The 22,115-nt window shown below is 49.3% G+C and overlaps 1 protein-coding gene and 1 long non-coding RNA gene across 4 annotated transcripts; one reads left to right on the top strand and one right to left on the bottom strand.

Annotated features, from left to right (window-relative positions):
- Positions 1-2,510: 2,510 nt before the first annotated feature.
- On the bottom strand, positions 2,511-6,690 carry LOC148004339 (uncharacterized). 3 transcript variants are annotated; one of them, XR_015628043.1, is made up of 4 exons: positions 6,068-6,690; positions 4,570-5,226; positions 2,941-3,091; positions 2,511-2,643 (listed from the first exon to the last, which is right to left on the bottom strand). It is a non-coding gene; the product is annotated as an uncharacterized LOC148004339 (long non-coding RNA). The 3 variants fall into 3 exon arrangements; XR_015628042.1 differs by having other exon boundaries at positions 6,585-6,690; XR_015628044.1 differs by having other exon boundaries at positions 6,644-6,690.
- A 97-nt stretch (positions 6,691-6,787) lies between these two features.
- Alas1 (5'-aminolevulinate synthase 1) lies at positions 6,788-20,241 on the top strand. Its single transcript, NM_024484.3, is given in 11 exon segments — positions 6,788-6,924; positions 7,722-7,941; positions 10,185-10,418; positions 11,868-12,017; positions 12,327-12,549; positions 14,664-14,848; positions 15,492-15,671; positions 16,063-16,227; positions 17,549-17,817; positions 18,534-18,696; positions 19,971-20,241. Coding segments are annotated over 10 exon segments (1,929 nt in total). The 5' UTR covers positions 6,788-6,924; positions 7,722-7,742; the 3' UTR covers positions 20,132-20,241.
- Positions 20,242-22,115: the final 1,874 nt, after the last annotated feature.

Here is a 22,115-nt window from a genome sequence, read left to right as displayed (position 1 = left end):
CACACACATACACACTCTCACACACATACACACTCTTATTCTCTTTCTCTCTCTCACACACACACATACACACACTCTTATACACACACACACTCTTACACACACATACACACTCTTATACACACACACTCTTACACACACATTCTTTCATACACACACTCACACACATACACATACTCATATTGTATTCACACACACACACACACACACACACACACACACACACACACACACACGTGCGTGCGCCATAGCAACACCTTGTCTCATAAAAGCAAGCCATGGTGGTGTTGTCTTTTTTTTTTTTTTTTTCCCTTTTTTTTTTTTTTTTTTCGGAGCTGGGGACCGAACCCAGGGCCTTGCGCTTCCTAGGCAAGGGCTCTACCACTGAGCTAAATCCCCAACCCCGGTGGTGTTGTCTTTAATCCGGGCACTTGGCAAGCTGCTGAGTTCTGAGGATGAGGATGATTGAGAAAAGGAGAACATGTTAACAGATTTGACAGTTTCCTTGGCTAACTGGCTGTTTGTCACCTACACATCATGAGCCCAGTGGAACTCACATCGTCATGAAGTCCTCTATTTTGACCCAAGTTTGTTTTCGGTAGGGCATCTGAAGTGGAAAATTGAGGGGTCTATGGAAAGTCAGTTGCATGGTGTTTTGCTTGGGCAAACGCATGAAGGAACGTTTCGTTAAAGTGGACACACTGCAAACGGCTAAGGCAGACTCCTGAAGGAACGTTTCACTGAAGCTGACACAGCGGAGAGGATGTTCTGCTAAAGCGTGCACGTGCAAGGACACGTGATGACAGATTCTTTGCTAACCACTTGAGAAGAGACAAAAGGCAGTCGGCTCTCGCCTTTTATTTTTATTTTTATTAGCCCTGGCACTGAGTTTAGTGCTCCCCTCCATGTTAGCCCTGTTCAGCACCCCGCCTTGGTGTTAGCCCCTCCCCTCCCTGTGAGCCCCAGCACCGCCTGAGTTAAACAGCTAGCACTGTCCCTGGTGCAGCTGTCTCCTGTCTTTGAAAGAGGCAGAAAATTAATGTCCTTGAAGTGATGAGGCCCCCACTCTTAGCTATGGGAAAGACACAAGCAAACATTCCCAGGCAGCTGTAGCTGGCTTGTAAGAATGCACTGGTCACTGATAACAAAATGAGTCATTTCTTCCCAGGTCAAGGAGGTCCCTTTCCAGATGTATGGTCCCTCCTTGCTGTCTGAACAGACGTTATCAGTTTGAAGGACAGCATTCCTTTACCCTTACCCAATCATGCAATGCCAAGGCTCGAAAGTCTCAGCTTGTGTGTATCCCATTTATAAACCCCGAGCCCCCAGACCTGCTTCTGCTGAGGCAAGACATTTGCTGAGTCAACAGTGGTGATGTGACCTAACAGAGACAGCCAGGCCTCAGCCTCATCTTGAGTCAACAAGAGGGACTCAGAGGGACACCAGAAGGTCTTAGCTGTGCTTCTCTCAGGGAAGCAAAGATCAGCGAAGATTCAAGACTTATAAACATTACACAGCTAGCTCTGTCTCCGTCACTGTCCATCGAGTCCTATTTATACCTTCCAGACATCACATCCCCTGCCTGCCTTGCCTCAGCGCAGGTCTTGCCTCAGCACTTGTCTTGCCTCAGCGTGTGCATCCAGTCAGCCCGAGTCCACAGAAGCGGCCGCCAGAAGTTTTTTGATGCGGCTCTCTCTATGGAGCCCTGACAAAGGCAGCTAGAGTACGCAATGTAAGGTGGACCAGTACATGTGTGCTGTTAGCAAAGAATCTTTCATCACGTGTTCTTTTGTGTGTTTGCTTTAGCAGAACTCTGTGTCTGCTCTGCGTTTGTTCACAGAACCTCTCCTGGGTCTGCTTCAGCAAAACATCCCTTCTGAGTCTGCCTTAGCCTTTCACACTTGTCCACTCGAATAAAATGTTCCTTCACGTGATTGCCCCAGCAAAATACCATCCAATTGACTTTCCACAGAGCCCTCAAGCTTCCAATGCAGGCATCGGTTCTGTAAATTCCATTTTTATTCATTTACCATGAGTTTGAATGCACGTGTGTGGAGGTCAGAAGACAACTTGCAGGAGCTGACTCTCTCCTTCTACTGCGTGAAAATCCTGGGGATTGAACTCAAGTTGTCGGGCTCTGCAGCAAGCCCCTTAATCTGCTGAGCCATTTAGTTAGCCTGGCGTTCCTTTTTAAGCAAAACGAACCCACCAACCAACCAACCAACCAACCAACCAAACACATGTTATGTAGGCTCTCTAAATAAACTAAAACCAAAACCAAAACCAAACACAAACCAAAACAAAACATAACCTGAATCAAGTAGATATCTAGGTGTGTGGCTGGAGGGTTAGATTCTGGGAACCTCTGGAGTCCTCTGGGCATCTTTTCTCTAGGACCGTATTGGAGGTGGGCTGTCCCATGAGGACCCCAATCCAGATCTGCCTCTGGAAGAATTAACAGCCTTGTCTTTTTATGGGGTATCCACCAGAGAAGACTGCTTGGACATGAGTTTAAGCCAATAGAAAGTGTTATTAGCTGGCCAGGACTACGCCAGGTATTTGGGATCCTGGTATATAGCTCCGAGTCTTTCTTGATGTGAGCCTTGAATGACATGCTCCAGTTAACAAGAACAGTAAGCAGAACTGTAGAAGCAAAAAAGCAAGATTAGTACGTTTTGAGACTTTCCCATAACTACGGACTTTGATGGATTAGACCTTTGGTTTTGTTTTAGCAGGTGGTGCTGTCTGTGAGCTCAGCTTTATGGCCTGAATGATACCTCCACCATGGGGTCTGTTGTGCTAAGGTCTGGGGACTCGTTCCAGCTGGAACCCTGAATCCTACCCTCTGCTTCATGAACAGAAGTCAGGGCTCACATACACTATGCCTGTGCCCCAGGTCAGCCTGAGGCCATTCCAAAGGTGCCTTGGCCTCTAACCTACCTCACATAGCGGCTCCTGAGCTCTGACACTGTGGACCTGCAGTTCATGTCTCTGGCTCTCTGGGGCAGAGCTGGGCTGTCAGGCTGCCCTCACCAACCACTGCACATGTGGGTTCAGGAGAAGTGGCACAAAATGTCCTTCTGTTTCAAGGCTACAAAGTGAGCAGAAATAGCCTGGGCTGGACAGCTTTGCTTTTCTTTTTACTTCGGTTTTGCATTGCTGGGACTTGAACGTGGGACACTGAGCATGCTAGGCAGCCCTGTCCCGTGTCTACCAGGATCTCCTTGAGGGGAAACTGAGGCCAGAAGAGTGGTAATTGGTAAGATTGGCTAGTAAGCTTGTCATGTAGAGGGACTGCTGAAAACAGTTTGTGGGGCCCAGAGTAGGGAGGGTGGGGGGACTCTTGGGGCAAAGCTTGACATTTTCTTTCTGCCCTGACTGCTGGCCCAGTTCGATATGCAGCAGCCCCTGACCATGACAGTGACGCAGGCTGGCTGAGAGGTAGAAATGTCTCAGCGTCATTTCCAGAATGAGGGCTGACCTTGCTTGAACTCCAGCGGTTTGGGCACCCGTGCTCAGGGTCAGAGCAAAGGATAAGAGGAGTTTATACTGCAGTTCAGGAGGGGTTGTGGGAGGAGGAGGCGGGAGTGCAGGGCAGGGAGGGATCCTTGGAGAAGGGAAGGCATGGATGAAGAGGGGAGGGCATAGACCAGAAGCAGCATCAAGGGAGAAGATGGCTGCTGGATTAGCCCAGAGACCACCTGGGTACAAAGCCAAGGCAAGGAAGCCCAGGGCAGCTGAGGCCACTCCCACTTCACAAAGGTGCTGAGGACGTGGGGCCTCTACTTAAAAAGCTGGAGTGTAGCAGCACTAGGATTATAATTCCTAGACTTAGCTTTGTCCTTCGAGGTCTTAAACAAGAACCATTGGTATGGCATAGCCTAACACGAGGTCCTAAGAGACCCAACACTCACAGCACCAGAAGGGTGGTCTGTTTAAAATACAGATTCCTCGCTTAAAAAAAAAATCGAGAGACATATGTTCTGAGGAGGACTTTGGTAGTAGTTCTTTGGGTTCTGGCACTGCAGCTCACTTAAGGCCTCTCTGGTTTAACCTCTTGCCCCAGATCCTGGCTGTTGTATACATGTGGCCAAGCTGTTCAGTTCAGGCTGACTCACATGCCATGCTCCCCTCCCACAGGCCTGGGACTCTCCACTCCTGATTTTACCCAGCAGTTTCCCTGTACCATGTAGGCCCATCCTTCCAGCCAGCGCCTGTTTCTCTTCAGGGAGCCTTCCTGGTGGCTGGAACCTCCTTCCGGTTGACGTAATAGAGCCTCTATCTGGGATTGTTTATAACAACATCCTACTTTACTTTCCCCGTGGGTGGGCCTCCAACCCCCCCTACTACCCTCCCACCTCCCCAACCCCCCACCCCTGTCACCTTAAACCGGAAACTTCCAGAGAGCTAGATACCCAGTTTAAGCAATTAGCCTCAGCAGTCACGACTTCACCCTGACACTCCCACTGATGACAAGCGGGGCTGGGAGAACTTTGCCAATGAGGAGAACCAAGCCTTGGCTGTGAAGGCCAAAGCCAGTTGAGATTCGGAGCTGAATTTAGAACTCACGTCTGTTCCAGCAATTGAGTTTGGTCTTCATCTGCTCTGCTGCTCCCAAAGACAGCCAGGCAAGGCAGCAGGCATCACGGTCCCAAGGCCCAGACAAGGAAACGTGAGGCCCAGAGCAAACGTAATCACTCAGCATCAGATCTGACTTCTAGCTTCAAGTGCTGGCGTTCTCTCTCTTCCCTCTGACTGATAGGTGCTACTCTTTAGCAAGACGGTAGGCAGAGTCCTTATCTTGGCGTGCCCAAGGTGCCACTTCGGACTCAAGGGCTTCCTCCAAACAAAGTCCCAGACTCGCCACACCAGTCTTACAGCTAAGCGGGGGATTCGAAGGGAAATCAGGAAGTACCCGGGCACACCCCCATCTTTATCTTTCTGGACTCTGTCCTTCTTATTCATGTCCAGCTGGAAAGATGCTACCAGAATGGTTCTTTCTCCAGTTGCAGGCCGGCAGCTCTTGGCCTGGCACAGATCCAGCCTAACCCAGTCTGGGGCAAGTTGAGAAGGGTGTGGAGTGAGGAGGTCAGGTTGGCGTGCCTGAGAGACTGCCAAGCCTTACCCCTCAGGTGAGGTCTCAGGAGCTTCAAAGGAGCCAGGACTCAGCTCTGCACTCCAGGTGATGAACCAGTCTGCCTCCTCCACCTTAGGCTTCAAAGCCACCTTAGAGTAAAGACAAACTAGGCTCATTCCTGTTCATGATTAAACCTCTGTTTCTCAAGGACTGAGCGAGGCCCCACCTGTAACCTTAACTACAGATGGTTCTGTACTGACTGTTCCAGGAAATGCAACCAGATCTTTGTTTTAAAAAGCTATAACCACCTTGCAACCCTACCTTTATTTCAAAAGGTTGTTGTGTCTATCTGTTGTCATGACTACCTTATGACCACCTTGTAATCATGTCTTTCTTTCAGGAGATCCTTATGACTAACTTGTTATGATTATGTCCTGCTCCTCTAATCCTGCCGATTTTGCCCACCAAATTCCCCATTTGGACACACCCTACAACTGAGCTATAAACACCTCGTCTTCCTTCTGTCCAGTACTGACCTCTCAGTCAGCGCCTTAGGGGAAGGCAGCCTATGTACCCAAGTAACAAAAGCTTGCTTTAATTGCTCGCCTGCTTTAATAAATTTGGCCATGATGATTTGGGTCAGTGGTCTTTCTCCTCTCATCTTTTGGATTAACACAGAGAGCTAGACCTCTCAGTTGGTGTGCATTACAACCAGCAAGGACTTTGGACTATGCTCCGTATAAAAACAAAACACAAACAAGGGCTAATTAAGTGTTGTGGCCCGGGTTATGATTCCCAGTGTTTGAAACAGAAGCGGGAATCTGGCAAAGTTGGAAGCCATCCTGGTCCACAAAGTGAGACCCTGATTCAACAAAATGACACAAAAACGGGGTCAGGGACGCAGTTCAATAAGGGTAGTCTTTGCCAAGCATGCAGAAGACCCTAGATTCCATCCTCAGTGCTGCATCCTGTAGGCATGGCGGCTCCTACCTGCAATCCCAGCACTGGGGAGGTAGAGACAGGATGCCTCCAAGGTTGGCTACATAGCAACTTTGAGGACAGTATGGTGTGACTACATGAGACCTTGTCTCAAATTAAAAAACAAGATAATTTAGCTGTTCAGTCCTGTGTCAGGCCCTGTGCTGTCATGACACCCTCACCATCTGGGTGACTAGAACTGTGGAGCTATGAGCTCCATCTAGTCAGTTCCTCTGTTCCCTGCTCTCTCTTTTCTTCAATTCGGATCAGAACGTATCACCCTTCTGCGGCTGCTTCTTCAATCCCGTGTCTGCAGCCCCTTAGCATCTCTTCACCAGGACCATTCTATTCTTGGGCCATTCATCAAGTAAAGAATCCCTGTCATCGATGCAAACAAAACCAAGCAAGCCCCTCGTTGATCTGATCTTAAGACCCTGGCGTGAAACCCCTTCCTGTGCGCCCAATAAACCTTTTTACCAGGGTGGGTTTGGTTTACGACCTACGCCGGGGGCCCAGGAGTCTGACGCACAGGGCTGTTCGTGGAAGGTGAAAGAGGGACGAAGGGTAGAGATCCAAAAAGGGACTTGCCCGTCCACTGCCCTGCTCTCCTGGCTCAGGCAGCGTAGGCCTAAGACATAGTCACAAGAGTTGGAGCAGAGCCCACACAGAGGGACCTGGCACCCTGCCGGGCCGACTCCGGTGCGCGTGCGCGCGGCAGGCCGCACCCACAGCGCATGCGCAGCGGTCACCCCCGGCTCTATATTAGGCCAACAGCGGCCCTAGCCGAGGCTGTTCGTGAAGAAGGGCACTGGTCGGTTTAGCGTCCTCCGCTCGAGTGCCCACCGCCGTCTCGTCGAGAGCCCGCGCAGGTGAGGGCCACGCTCGGTGGTCGCGGGAACCCGGCGCGCCCCGCCACCGCGGCCACATGCCCATCCCCCTCCGGGCACCACCTTGGCTCAGCGTTCATCCCCCCTCTTTACCTCTTGGGCTACCTCAGACGCCCCACTACGTGCCCTTCTGACATTCGGCGTTTTGACAGGCGCCTTCAGAACTTCTTTCTTACCCTTTCCATTCTGACCCCAGAGAACCTCTGACTCACTGCTGACCCCCTTCCACCAGTCAGGCTCTGCATTGTCTAGCCCTGCTCCTGACCGAGTCAGCCCTGCCCTTACCCTTCTTTCTGCCTCCTTTCCCTGTTCTAGCTGTAGGGACATGACCTTGTCTCGGGGACTCAGGGCTGGTCTAGACTCTTCCCCCTTCCTGGGGTTGCTAGGATCCCAGGGAGTCCTCCCTAGCTGGATAGGTGACAGTGACTTTTCCCCTGGCCTTGCTATTGCTCCTGGGTGTGTGCTAAAGTGTCTTAACCTACAGTGTACACCCTTCAAGGAGCCTCTGGCCTCCGACACCAGTTCTGCCTTGTTCTTCATCTCTACATCCTTAGTTATTGGTCGTCCCTACTTACTCTGGTAAAGTTGCTTAGGGGATGGGAGGGTTTCTCTAGAAGTAGAGAATGTAGAAGTTGGTGACCTGGGTAGAGTGTGGCTCCCATGCCTTTACTGAGCTCTCTGTTGGTTGCTGTCCTTAGTTTGGTTTGGTTTGGTTTGGTTTTGAGTGGGATGTGTGTCTGGGCCTCCCTTAACGTCACTCATCATGGACTCTTGTACAGGACCCGGGACACTTTGCAGACATGGAGACTGTCGTTCGCAGATGCCCATTCTTATCCCGAGTCCCTCAGGCCTTTCTGCAGAAGGCAGGGAAATCTCTGCTGTTCTATGCTCAAAACTGCCCCAAGATGATGGAAGTCGGGGCCAAGCCGGCTCCTCGGACCGTGTCCACTTCAGCAGCACAGTGCCAGCAGGTCAAAGAAACCCCTCCAGCCAATGAGAGTAAGTAGTTGGCAGTGAGGGAAGATGTCCTTGGTGGTGAAGGCCACTCTGAGGGAGCCTTACTCCATCAGGATCAACCCTTGTGTATGGGGAGCGGGGGGGTCATCTTGTGGAACTGTCCCTCTGACTCCTGAGTTAGGGGCTAAAAATCTGTCTAGTATCTTGAGGGAGCATCTCACTCTGTGTCCTAGGCTATCCCAGAACTCACTGTGTAGTCTAGGCTGGCCATGAAGTCAGGACCTCACCTCAGCCTCCCAAGCGCTGATACCACAGGCCTGAGTTACCACTGTTAGTTCGTTCCTTTGGTCCAGGGGGCCAGAAGAGGGAGTCACAGACTTGTGAGCCACTGTCGTTTTCCCCTTCAAGCAAAACAAACAAACTATATATATATATATATATATATATATATATATATATATATATATATATATATATATGTGTGTGTGTGTGTGTGTGTGTGTGTGTGTGTGTGTGTATAATATTACCATTTTAGTTTAGTTTTTTTTTTTTTTTAATCAGAGTCTCATAATATAGCCAGATTGCCCTCCAACTTACGGCAATCCTCCTGCCTCAGCCTTAATTGTAAGCATGCACCACCTCAGTTACCATGCCCGTGTTAATCAGTGCAGCGTGTGACTCACAGTATTGCATACACCCGTGTTGTTCTGCCACCACCATCCAATTCCTGAACTTTCTTCATCTTCCCAAACTGAAAAGGGCGGCCATTAAACATTAACTCCCATACTCCTTCCCCCAGTGCCTGGCAGCCACCACTCTACCACTGGGCCAGTTGCCTTACGTAAGTGAGGCACGGTGTTTGTTAGTGTTTGTCAGGGTGTGGACCTGCCCCGTACAGGTGGCGGGCTTCTCAAGGCCACTTACTCCTTCCTGGTGAGCCCTTCATCTTTCAGGCTTCTCTTCGGTGTGTCGAAGGACTGTTTGTTCTTCTAGTGGGCAGGACTTTCCTGCCAGGAGTTAATTGTCTTTTCTCAGAATGTCTGTGGTGGCCATGTTTTGAGGTAGAATGCTCCTTTTCCCTTCCATTGTTCTAGACTTTCCATAACAGATCTGCAATCCTTGTTAAAAAAAAAAAAATCAAGTTAGTTTCAAAATACCATTTCTTGACTTGTCTTTATAGAAAATGTTATGGAAACTGTATTGAGACACCTTATCCAAGTTGTAGAAAGAGCAGCCAGTGACTCATGGGAGTATTCCAAAATGATGAAGGAAGACTTTTCTAGAAGGAAGGTGAGCACATTGCTCAAGGGCTCAAGGAGTGACTGTAACTTAGAGCGCAAAGCCAGCCTGCTGTGCTGGGTCAGCAGCTTCCTTTGAACTTCGATGAGAAAGTAGGTGAGGTGAGCCCTCTGTGAATCCAACCTGCCTACGCCTTTTAATAGCCCTGGTAGTTTGGGGACAGTTTGAAGATCTAAGGGACAGCCTGTTTTTCCTTTCTTTCTTTCTCTCTTTCTCTCTCTCTCTTTCTTTCTTTCTTTCTTTCTTTTTTCTTTTTAAGATTTATTTATTTAATATATATGAGTGCACTGTCACTGTCTCCAGACACACCAGAAGAGGGCATCAGATCCCATTACAGATGGCTGTGAACCACCATGTGGTTGCTGGGATTTGAACTCAGGACCTCTGGAAGAGCAGTCAGTGCTCTTAGCCGCTGAGCCATCTCTCCAGCCCTAGAAGTATTTTTAAAGCTGTTGAGCTTTATTAGGAATCTGTTTAGAAACTGTGAAGAGGAAATGACCGTGTGACTCCCCCTGGTTACCCCAGCATTAATCTCCTGAAATATGCTGTGTCCATGGGAAAGAAATTACTGACAGTGATCCATGTCAAGGGCTTTTGGGGCTAAGCGTACGCATAATCCCAGCACTTAGGAGGCTGAGGCAGGAGGATTGCCAAGTCAAGCATCATGGGCCACATAGCAAGACCCTGTCTCAAACAGATGATAAAAGAATGTTGTGTTGACTGAAAACATAAACTAGGGCTCTTGAAGAGGTCTTGTGGTTCTGAGGTGACCTGGATGGGCCAGTCTCCCTTCAGAGAGCCACTGTCACAGTGAGGCAGGTGAGAACAGATGTTAGCAGAGGAAAGCAACAGAGGTTTAACAAAGGTAAACCTGGGTGTGGGTTATAGACTAGAATGAGAGTGAAGTTTGAGGTGAGAAGGAACGGACTTGCTTGTGCACTCCATGAGCAGGGCTGGGGCCTCATTCTTTCCATTTCCTTCCTCAGAAGAGAAAACTGCCAAAGCCGCAGTCCAGCAGGCTCCTGACGAGTCCCAGATGGCACAGACTCCAGACGGCACACAGCTCCCGCCTGGACACCCGTCACCCTCTACAAGCCAGAGCTCTGGGAGCAAGTGCCCTTTCCTGGCAGCACAGCTGAGCCAGACGGGCAGCAGCGTCTTCCGCAAGGCCAGTCTGGAGCTTCAGGAGGACGTGCAGGAAATGCATGCTGTGAGGAAAGGTAACAGAGATGACTCCAGGGGAAAGAGTGAGGCAGTCCTTGGGGTCCATGGGCCCCTCCAGTTGATATGCGAGCTATTACCAGGCCGGGTAGTAATAATGTGAATACCTTCCTCTTTTTATACCAGAGAGGAAGGAAGGTTCTCAAGCTAGACAGCCTGTATTGCAGAATGTGGGACTTGTTTTCTGGTGAGGGTGTGGAAAGTGACCAGCTTCCCAGAGTCATGCTTACTTCTGGAAATAACCTGTAATCTTGAACAGATGTCAGCATTGGTTTGTCTCTATTTTACCACTGTAAGTGCTATCCTAGGACACTCAAACTGTGTGTCTTGCTGATGGTCACGGAGGGACAACCTTAACCCCATCTGTGCTCCCAGAAGCCCCTAAAAGCCTCAGCATGCTGAGCATGGTGGCACCCACCTTTAAGTCCAGTACCTGGGAGGCAGAAGCAAGGGGATCAGTGTGAGTTCCCGTCTTTAAGTAGCCAGTTCCAGGACAGCCAGAGCTGCATAGAGAGAGACCCTAGGGGGGAAAAAGCTGCCTCGGTAGGTGTTTTCTATGCAAGAGGGATGGAGGAGGGGAACGGGCTGTGGAGTCCAGGAGGCATGCCAGTCGAACAGGGGCCTTAGGCTCTGATTCATGTCCATTGGAACGGTCTGGTAGCAGTGAGAACAGAATCGCTCTGAAGCCAGGTGGTGCACTAGATAAGCCGGGCAGGAGGGTCTTGAGCTCCAGGCCATCCTCTCAAAAAGCCAAAAAGAAGCAGAGTACCAAAAGCCTATGTAGGACGCAGGCTGAAGAAAGACAGGTTCCATACACTTCGTCCCAGCCAACTTTGGTTATGATTGGCTTTTTTTCTTCATGAAGTAGGCAATAAGCTATGTTTTGGTTTTTGTTTTAAGACAAGTTCTCACTATGTAGCACACTCTGGCCTCAGATTTACAGAGATCCACTTGACCCTGATTCCCAAATGCTAGAGGTGAAGCCATGCACCAGGCAATAAGCTGTGTTTGAAAAAAAAATGGGGGTTGGGGATTTGGCTCAGTGGTAGAGCGCTTGCCTAGCAAGCGCAAGGCCCTGGGTTCGGTCCCCAGCTCCCCCCAAAAAAAAAAAAAAAAAAAGAATAGAAAAAAAAATGATTTTAGTGTGTATGGATATTTTGCCTTTGTGTTTATGAGTGCACCAATATATGCCTGGTCCCTGACGAAGCCAGAAAGGGGTGTCAGATCTCCTGGAGGTGTAGTTACAGACAGCTGTGAGCCTCCATGTGGATGCTGGGAATTGAACCCAGGTCCTCAAAGAGAGCAACCAGTGCTCTTAGCCAATGAACTGTATCCAGTTATGTAGGCGTGCCCCCCTCCCCTAAGCTATTTGTAACAGTATGCCTAGAAGGTGTTGTGAACTAAGAATAAAAGGTCTGTCCTCTGTGCCTCCTGTTACTTTGTTACAGAGGTTGCTCAAAGCCCAGTGCTCCCCAGCTTGGTCAATGCAAAAAGGGATGGAGAAGGTCCAAGCCCACTGCTGAAGAACTTCCAGGACATCATGAGAAAGCAAAGGCCAGAAAGAGTGTCTCATCTTCTTCAGGATAACTTGCCAAAGTGTGAGTCTTGTTGTTTGTGAGTTAAATGTGTATCAGGTTAAATGTGAAGATGTGTGGTAAGGCCGGAGTTGAAGCCCAGGGCCCTTGCTTGAGTACAGTTGGGCTTAGTGGCGATGTGTGCTGCTGGTTGCCGGCCTTCAGTCTTTCATTACCCATCACCTATGTACTGGACAGTGTACCAAACGCCTACCAGGTGCAGTCTTGTCATTCCAATCCTGGATACAGTGCCCCCGAATGACCAAACTGAGATTTGAACCCTGTCTATCCTTAAGAAAAAAAACAATTTTCTTTTGTTTGTTCTCACTTTAGCCGTTTCCACTTTTCAATATGATCATTTCTTTGAGAAGAAAATTGACGAGAAAAAAAATGACCACACCTACCGAGTTTTTAAAACTGTGAACCGGAGAGCACAGATCTTCCCTATGGCAGATGACTACACGGACTCCCTCATCACCAAAAAGCAGGTGTCGGTCTGGTGCAGCAACGACTATCTAGGCATGAGTCGACACCCACGGGTGTGTGGGGCCGTCATGTAAGTAGCTATCAGTTTTCAGATACCATAGGCATTATTCAGCAAGACTTGATGGTTTATACAGCTAGACCTTTAATGGGAGAGCATATTTAGTCACTGAAAGTGTGCCACGATGATGTGCTACTATTCTTTGTAGAGCCAGCTCTCTTTCAACCTTTATTCTGGGATTGAACTCAGGTTGCCACGCTTTACAGTGAAGCCCCTTTACCTGCTGAACTACCTCACTGGCGGGATATTCTTAACCTTTGAAAATCTCTACAGATGATATCTGGGGCAGAGGGTGTCCCAAAAAAACAGAGATGAAAAGGCTGTGGAGGAGAAACCTCATGCTGACCTTGGTCCTCCAACTATACACCCACCCCACCCCATACTCACAAATATATAACACACAGGGATAACACGCACGCACGCATGAACACTTTGGGGCTGGGGACATAGTTCAGCTACTTCTAAATAAATCTCTGTGTTCTTGGAGAAACTCTAACTTGTGGATATAGTGGGTTGGGCTATTTCAGCAGGACATGGTGAAAAGCAGGAAGGTCCCATCCTTGTTCTTCAGGAGGACTGCTATGGCTTGAGGCAGTTGCTCATCGAGTTCTCCGAGAGGCTTGCTAAAGAGAGCCCCACATGAGGTCGAGCATAAGCATGTATGCGTCCTAACGTTATGTAACTGCTTTGCAGCCTTCTAGGGTCTGCTTTCTCTTAACACACTACTTTGCCTGCATATCTGCATGTGTGCGGAGGTCAGAGAGGGCATGGGATTCTCAGACTAGAAACTGAACCTGGGTCCTCTGGACAGCAGGCAGCGCTCTTAATCGCTGAGCCATTGCTCCATCCCCTAAACGATTCTTAGCAATTCCTTTAAGATTTATGGCCCCGGGTTTCACAGTGAGAGAGATACTAGAATGTTCATTCCTGATTCTGGAAAGAGGACTCATTTGTATGGAGTTTAGAAACCATGAGTTTCAAAATAACTTTTCTTAAATAAGATAAGAAAATAAGCTGTGCAGAACGGAGCCTTAATTCCAGCACTGAGGGGAGGAGGCAGGGGGATCTCTGTGCAGCCTGGGCAGCATAGTGAGTTCCAGGATAGCCATGGCTACATAGTCAGACCCTGTTTTAAAAACTTAAAAAAAAAAACAAAAATAAACAGAACCAAGAATTTTCTTGCTTGCTTGAGATATGATCGTAGGTTTTTTTTTTAATGTGTGTTTGTTTGGGTGTTTTCTTTTTTTGTTTTTTTACGTCATTTTTTAAAAATTTATGTACATGAGCACACTGTAGCTGTCTTCAAACACACCAGAAAAGGGCATCGGATCTCGTTACAGATGGTTGTAAGCCACCATGTGGTTGCTGGGAATTGAACTCAGGATCCTGGAAGAGCAGTTGGTGCTCTTAACCACCGAGCCTTCTCTCCAGCCTGCCCTGTTTTTTTTTTGTTTTTTTTTGTTTTTTTTTTGCTAAGATTATAGGTATACTCCATGCCTGTGTATGCGGTTCTAGGGATTGAACTGAACTCAGAGCATTGTGTATACTAAGCAAGTATTCTATCAGCTGAGCTACATCCTCAGTCCAAAAATGTGTGTGTTTGTATATGAGTGTGTGAGTGTATTGTGTATCTCATGTGATGTACTTTTTTTTTCTTTTTTTCGGAGCTGGGGACCAAACCCAGGGCCTCGCGCTTGCTAGGCAAGCGCTCTACCACTGAGCTAAATCCCCAACCCCGTGATGTACTTTTTTATTTTACATTTATGAGTAATACACTGTAACTGTCTTCAGACACACCAGCAGAGGACATTGGGTCCCATTACAGATGGTTGTGAGCCACCATGTGGTTGCTGGGATTTGAACTCAGGACCTCTGGAAGAGCAGTCAGTGCTCTAACCACTGAGCCGTCTCTCCAGCCCGGTGTGATATGTAGTTGTAAGTGTGGGGTGGGGTAGGTATAGGCCCTGAGGTCAGCATTAGGTTTTCCTCCACAGCCTTCCCACCTTCATTTTTGGACACTCACTCTGCCCCAGTGCTGGGGTTGTCAAAATGAAAGCCCTCTGGGTTTTTAGTGAGTTCTGGAGATGTGAACCCTGGAATTTTGAAATTTGACTTGTTTTTAACAGAGAGACTGTGAAACAGCATGGTGCCGGAGCAGGTGGAACTAGAAATATTTCTGGAACGAGCAAGTTCCATGTGGAACTGGAGCAGGAGCTGGCTGACCTCCACGGCAAGGACGCGGCGCTCTTGTTCTCTTCCTGCTTCGTGGCCAACGACTCCACTCTCTTCACCCTGGCTAAGATGATGCCAGGTGGGTGCCGTCGGGACCTAGCGCACTGGAGGTTTCTGCATGACAAGGATGCTATCTACAGTGAAGGCCCACTCAGTTCAGCCTAATGGCCCTGTGTCAACACTGTGTTGAGCACAAGGCACTGACTGCGTGTTCTGAGTTCAGGGCCCTGTCCTGAAACTCCTGTCAGGTGTACTTTGTATTCTAAGGCATTCCTCTAGCAAAATGCTTCATTGCACTTAGACGTGTGTCTTCATAGAGTCTGAAGTGAGGTACCCATATTCACCACTATTACCCATGTCTAAAGGCCATTTTTATTTTTGGAGAGTCTCACTGTATCACCCAGGATGGCCTCAGAATGCTGGGCTGACAGACATGTGACCTCGTGGCTTTGGTTTTTGTGTTTCTGGATGCTGAGGTGGGTCCAGGGCATTAGCTTGTGTGTATCGAGTGCTTGGCCAGTGAGCGTCCGCCAGCAGCCACTGGGTCATCTGCCTTGTGTCTTCCCAGAGGAGAAGCGGGAGCCAGTGACTGTGTCAGCACACACTGTTCTCGTTGTAGGGTCATTTCCGAGGTATTGTCAGTAGAAAAGGCTCTGTCGCATGGTCCAGGGCATCATTTGTCCTGATGCCTTTGCCACTAAGTAGCCCCTTTCTCATGTCAGGCTGTGAAATTTACTCTGATTCCGGGAACCATGCCTCCATGATCCAAGGGATTCGCAACAGTCGAGTGCCAAAGTATATCTTCCGCCACAATGATGTCAACCATCTCAGAGAACTGTTGCAGAGATCCGACCCCTCGGTCCCCAAGATCGTAGCATTCGAAACTGTCCATTCAATGGATGGTAAGTATGTGCTGAGGCTGATCTGAAGCCTGAGATGCAGAACTAGGCTTGAACTGTTTAAACTATGGTGCGTGGGCCCTGGGGACATAGCTGGTTGACAGGCTTCCGTTTAACTGTGCATGAGGTCCGTACTTAACTCCAAAAACAAACAAAAATATTGTGTTTCCTTTGGTTTTGCATTTTTTCTGTGCTGGGACTCTGTAATTGAGAGACATTATACAGATGAGTAACTGGGTTTTCTGCTCTTGCTGTTGCTAGATTATATAACCTCATGGGGTAAGAACTGGGGGCGTTTGTTTTCTCTCCAGCACTAAAAATGACCCCTTAGAATGTATGGCACTTTGCTTTGGCTCTAACCATTGTTACTGACATTTTCCTTGGCTTTCCTCAGGAGCAGTGTGCCCCCTGGAAGAGCTGTGTGATGTGGCCCATGAGTTTGGAGCGATCACGTTTGTGGACGAGGTCCATGCAGTAGGGCTCTATGGGGCTTCAGGTGGAGGGATCGGTGATCGGGATGGAGTCATGCCAAAAATGGACATCATTTCTGGAACACTCGGTATGTACTCTGTAACTGTCCGTTTACACCGAGACCAGTGACTGGCTGCTCTAACTGGCACTAGGACCAGAAGCAGTGAGGTAGCCTGTGCCGCCTGGACTGTTTCCCTTTGTGGCAGGGTCTCAGCCTGTGGCCCAGGCTGGCCTCGTTTCAGGTCTCCGGTGCTGGGTTTGCGGTGTGTGCCACCACCTCCATCTTGCGGTGGAGTTCTCCACCCCAGTGAATGCCAGCCCAGCCCTGCCAGATCCCTGGGCACATGAGGCGCACAGACTCCCAGAGCTAAATATGACAGAAATGACATTTCTTGTCATCTGAGGTCATTCCAACCGTACTTGACTCTTACTTGATGCTGTGCCAAGAGCCTTCACTCTGTAATGCTGGAGTCGAAAGGAGGGGCTCTCCAGTGCTTTTCTAACAGGCACTGGGAGACGCCGTGCTCTGTGCGAGCACAGGAAAGCTCCGACTCTCCGGCCTGCTCCTCTCCCTGTGCTGGCACCCTAAAGCCTGGGCTTCAGTCCTGCCTGCCAGCTCACTGGTTGTGTGGCCTTGGCCTATGAACTGACCTCATGCCTGTTTCCCCATCTATATGATGAAAATACCAATAGGATCTAATCAGAGTTCCTGGAGAGAAGGCAAATGACCTGTTTGCCTGTGGGAATGAATCATTAAGAGATTGTAGAAATTCGAAGGTTCTTTTAAAAAAAAAAAAATCCAGAAGTTCATAAGGCAGTGAGAAGCCTGTGTAGCAGTCAGCTGAATACCAAGCTAAAACCTACACTTAGTCAAGGATCAGCAAGCAAAACCCAGCATCTTCCAGCCCTGGGGGTCAAGGGAGTAAGAATGCCTCCCACAGACCCAGAGATGCAGGGGAAAGTCACCTACCTATTCTAGTGCCAAATTCCAATTTGTGATATAGGCTTGTTGGAGGCTGGTACAGTGAGCTGGAGAGTGCTAGGCAGAGTAATTTTCCACTCTAGGAGTTTGAGCCTACCTAATCCTCTTGTGGTTTAGCAAAAAATGTGCAGAACACAAAGTTAAGGTTCCTGAGAACCCTTCTGGAGTCCTTAATCCTGAAACTTGAGATAACAGATTACACGGGGGCCTTGACCAGACTGAGAAACCATCCTGGCCCTGCATCAGCCCTGACAGGTCCGAGTGTTTGTATTCATCCAGCAAATGCTAATTGTCAAGAATCTCTTGTTGCTTGAGTAGCAAGTAAGGCCTCAGTCTTAGCCGGGTGACTGCCACAAAGTCAGAGCCTGGAGGCTGTGCGGTGCTGCTCATGCAAGGCCAGCCTAACAGAAAGAACTTCTCCTCCCAGGTAAAGCGTTCGGCTGTGTTGGAGGATACATTGCCAGCACGAGTTTGCTGATCGACACCGTCCGGTCCTACGCTGCGGGCTTCATCTTCACCACCTCCCTGCCACCAATGCTGCTGGCTGGAGCCCTGGAGTCTGTGCGGATCCTGAAGAGCAATGAGGGACGTGCCCTTCGCCGCCAGCACCAGCGCAATGTCAAGCTTATGAGGCAGATGCTAATGGACGCTGGCCTCCCAGTCATCCACTGCCCCAGCCACATCATCCCTGTGCGGGTAATGGCCTGTTTCCGATTGAAACACATGATATGACAGTGTTCTGTTTCTGCCTTCCTGAAGGCAGAAGGGCTTCCAGAAGGGGTTGGGTAGGGTGATGCAGGACTGGAACTAGTGTTCGAACTGTAGCCAATGGCCTTTTGCCATGTTTCTCTGTCTTCAGCTGCCCAGGCTGACTTCGCAATAAGAATGAAGTCTTTGAACCCAGCGGGCTCAAGCACTGTCTCCCTCCCCAGAACACTGACCTTAGCAGGGTAAACAAGAACATGTGTGTAGAAAACTCTAGAAGCCTAAGCATAGGCTGCTCTGAAGTCTGACTTTCCACTTAGTAAATTTCGAAGTAGGTCTTACCCTTCCCTCTACAAACCATGTCCCTGTTGATGTCACAGTTAATATAAGAAAGTAGCTAATATAACCAGAGCTGGCCAGTACCTCATTGGAACAAGGATGTGTGGGAAAAAAAAAAAACCACCTCCTTGACCATGTAAGGTTTGGAGACAGCCATGTGACAATTCCAGTATAGCAGCCCGCTATGCAAATGCCAGCTCCTGTAAATTACAGCTGTCCGGGGAGCATTTCCCCTTAACCCAGTCTTGCACACTCGGCTGCAGTCTGGCCTGCAGCTTGAACCTCGTTCACAAACGCTGTGTTCTTGACTGTCTCTGCCAAATTAGCGTGTCTTCATTCTGACCTGCTCTTGCTGTGAATGATCACAGGTTGCCGATGCTGCTAAAAACACAGAAATCTGTGATGAGTTGATGACCAGGCATAATATCTACGTCCAGGCCATTAATTACCCAACAGTGCCTCGTGGGGAGGAGCTCCTCCGGATCGCCCCCACCCCGCACCACACACCGCAGATGATGAACTTCTTCCTAGGTGAGTCCCGGCAGAGTGACGGGAATCTCTACCTCACTATAAGCACATTCCAGAAACCCACATGAATGAAGCTCATGCAAGGTTCTTGGTGGAATTTACCCTAATGCCTTAGATAAGATTGGTGTCTTGTTCCAAGTGGCTAACTGTGCCCTCAGATGCCACACAATGAAACTCTAAAATTAGACGGTAGTGACTCACTTTGAGATGTGCAAGATGCATTTGGAAGCTCTCAGGGAACTTGCTGCCCCCACCTCGTCTCTCCTGTCTCCTGTATGCACAGGCTGCATGTGGCTGTTGAGGGCGCTGGAGGCCTCTGACAGCACGTCTGCCCTGTCCACTAGAATCCTGCTCATGCATTCCCTGCGATTCTATTCCTTGAAGTAATCTGTTCTGGTGACTGGACTGCCCCGTCCCCCTCCCCGCCTCTGTGTTCACTCCAAAGGCAGAGCCTGGGGGGATTTTAGCTGTAGGTCATCCTGGCCATAGAGGAACTTTGCCCTCTTGGGCCCTCTCAAGTCAGTATAACTTCCATGGACAGATTTTATGTTCAAGATGCTCAGAGTATTTGTGTTTGATTTTGGTGCTGGGGCTGAACTTGTGGTCTTGGCACACTGCATGCACTCTCCGCCCCTGAGGTCCACTCCCCCTGACTTCTCCACTCCTACCTCCCCCCCCCCCCCCATGCTCAGATTAGTGCACTGTTGCTGCTGCCACGAACTGAGCTCTGAAGCTGGTTTGTGAAGTGAGACCCAGCCCTTAGAACAGTGTCCTTGAGATTAATTGACACACCATAAAATTTACCTCTAAAAATACAGGATCAAAGGGGTTTTAGATCCATGCACCCTGGTGAGAAGCCATCACCTCTGCTGTGTCCTCATTAGCATTCAGGTCCTGCTGCCTAGTCCCTCTCACCCCTGGTGTGCGGATCTTGGGAGAGAGGAGAGAGTGACCGGTGTCACCGCTGCCTATTTACATACTTACCTTTAAGACAGTCTGGTTGCACCTGCAGCCTAGGTTGGCCCAGAGCCCACCGATGCCCTCCCTCTCTCACCCTGAGCGCCAGCTCTGTCCTTTCTATTGCCACATAATCTTCCAGGTGTGGATTTGGTGCATTTCACGTGTGCGCCGTGGATGGGCATTGGGTTGCTTCCACTGTCGAAGTCAGGAGTGGGTGCTTCTGTGAGCGTTCCTGTGCAGATTTCTGTGTGGACATGGACTCTTATTCTCTTGGGCAGAAGATCCCTGTGATGTTAAAAAGCTGTCTCTCCCCACAGAGAAGCTGCTGCTCACGTGGAAGCGAGTCGGGCTGGAACTGAAGCCACATTCGTCAGCTGAATGCAACTTCTGCAGGAGGCCCTTACACTTCGAAGTGATGAGCGAGAGAGAGAAAGCCTATTTCTCAGGCATGAGCAAGATGGTGTCTGCCCAGGCCTGACTGTGACTCAGTTATTCACAAACCCCAGACCATTACCATACCCAAATAGTAGCCAGAATTGTCTTTATATGTGAAGTAAATTATATATTAAATCTTAATCTATAGTAAAATCATAGTCCTGACTTTACTGTAGACTAGATTCTAGTGTGTTAGGTAGAACACTGTCGAACACTGAATGAAGAGATAACTCTCAAGTGGTCTGCAGTTTGCCTATCTAAATTGTAATGCCTGCCAGGCCTTTTGCTGTGCTTAAACCTGACCTGGCAGACCCAGCTGCACCCCAGAGACTACAAGCAGTGATACCACCTGCTGCGGGGCTCCCTTCACACTTCCTGCCTCAGACCAGAAGGGGCAGCCAGTGTGCCCATAGTTGTCACAGCTCTCTTTCCTGCTTTCCCTCAGCCGCTGCCTCAACCTCATACTTCCTACTGAAAGCCCTGAAGGAGGGCCCATGTATGCTCACCAAGTTTGGCAGCCTGCTATCTCCTGAATCCTTGTCCTCTGCAAAGGATGGGGGGCGGGGGAGTTGGTTGTGCACCCCTTAACCCTCTGCACTTGCTCGTCTTACACAGTCTAAAAACACCCCCTGTCTTGTTATGCATTCCTCCCCTCTGCTGACCATTGGTCCCACAGCCCTGCAGCAGGCATCACCTATCTGAGCAGTAGCTGTCGCCCAAGCTAGACCCCTCACAGCAGCGGCTGTCTCTGTCCTGCCTGTGTACAGCCCTGGCCAGTCAGCCTGTCAGCCCTGTCCCCTGAGGAGGTTGCTTTTGGCTTGCCACAGTTTGCCTGTCTTGCCAAACCCAGCCACTGGCTCTGCCACTTCTCCTTAGACTCTTTGGTGGTATCTGAGTGGTGGGCCTTGGGCTTTCTTTCTTTTTTTTTTTTTTTTTTTGGTTTTTTTTTTTTTTTTTTTTTTTTTGGTTCTTTTTTTCGGAGCTGGGGACCGAACCCAGGGCCTTGCGTTTCCTAGGCAAGCGCTCTAACCACTGAGCTAAATCCCCCAACCCCCCCCCTTTTTTTTTTGGTTTTTTTTTTTTTTTTTTTTTTTTTTTTTTTTTTTGGTTCTTTTTTTCGGAGCTGGGGACTGAACCCAGGGCCTTGCGCTTCCTAGGCAAGTGCTCTAACCACTGAGCTAAATCCCCAGCCCCTTTTTTTTAAGATTATTTATTTTATGTATGTGAGTACACTGTAGCTGTCTTCAGACACACCAGAAGAGGGCATCGGACCCTATTACAAATGGTTGTGAGCCACCATGCGGTTTCTGGGAATTGAACTCAGAACCTCTGGAACAGCAGTCAGTGCTCTTAACCGCTGAGCCATCTCTCCAGCCCTGCCTTGGCCTTTTTACAGCTTTCCCTTAACTGCCAGTCGCTGCTCGCAGGAGTGTTGGTCCTGAGCTGGGTGCGTCTGTGAAGCTGATGGTCCTGCTTCCCTCAGTGCTCCACCTCACACTCTCTGAGGTCCCCCAGGCCCACGTGGTGTAGAGAGCAGCCTGCCCTGCCAACCCCGTTCTGCATCTGGGCCTCACTCACTGGCTCATTCTATCCAACCTCTCACATAAACAGCAGCAAAGCCCCTCAGGCCAGGCCACCACTGCCCTCACCCCAACAGCCGTCTTACAAAAACACAGATGGAGGCTACGGATGAAGGTTGGTTGGCAGAGTGCTTTCCTAATATACACCAAGCCTATCTCGAAAAAAGACAGGCGCCATGTTTCATACAGAAACCTCTTGAACCTTGTAATTGTGCAGAGTTCTAAACTCCTCGTGCCAACGGGTGGGTTGGGCAAACTCACCCCGTTAGTCATTCCACCCTTGCATGTTCACTCTGTTTTGTAGCTGGGTTTCACTTCTGTGCCAAGTTCTCTCTACTAGTCCTTCTCTGCCTCAACCTTCCTACTCTGGGTCATAGCATAGCTACTCTTGATTCAAGACAAGTTTTCATGCCGTGGTGAGTCATGCATTTGATCCCAGCACTTGGA

Source organism: Rattus norvegicus, chromosome 8, assembly GCF_021556685.1.
Source record: "Rattus norvegicus strain SHRSP/BbbUtx chromosome 8, alternate assembly SHRSP_T2T, whole genome shotgun sequence".
In the NCBI taxonomy this organism is placed as follows: Eukaryota; Metazoa; Chordata; class Mammalia; order Rodentia; family Muridae; genus Rattus; species Rattus norvegicus.
The sequence above is the reverse complement of the archived record's forward strand: the minus strand, read 5'-3'. Positions and strand labels throughout refer to the sequence as shown.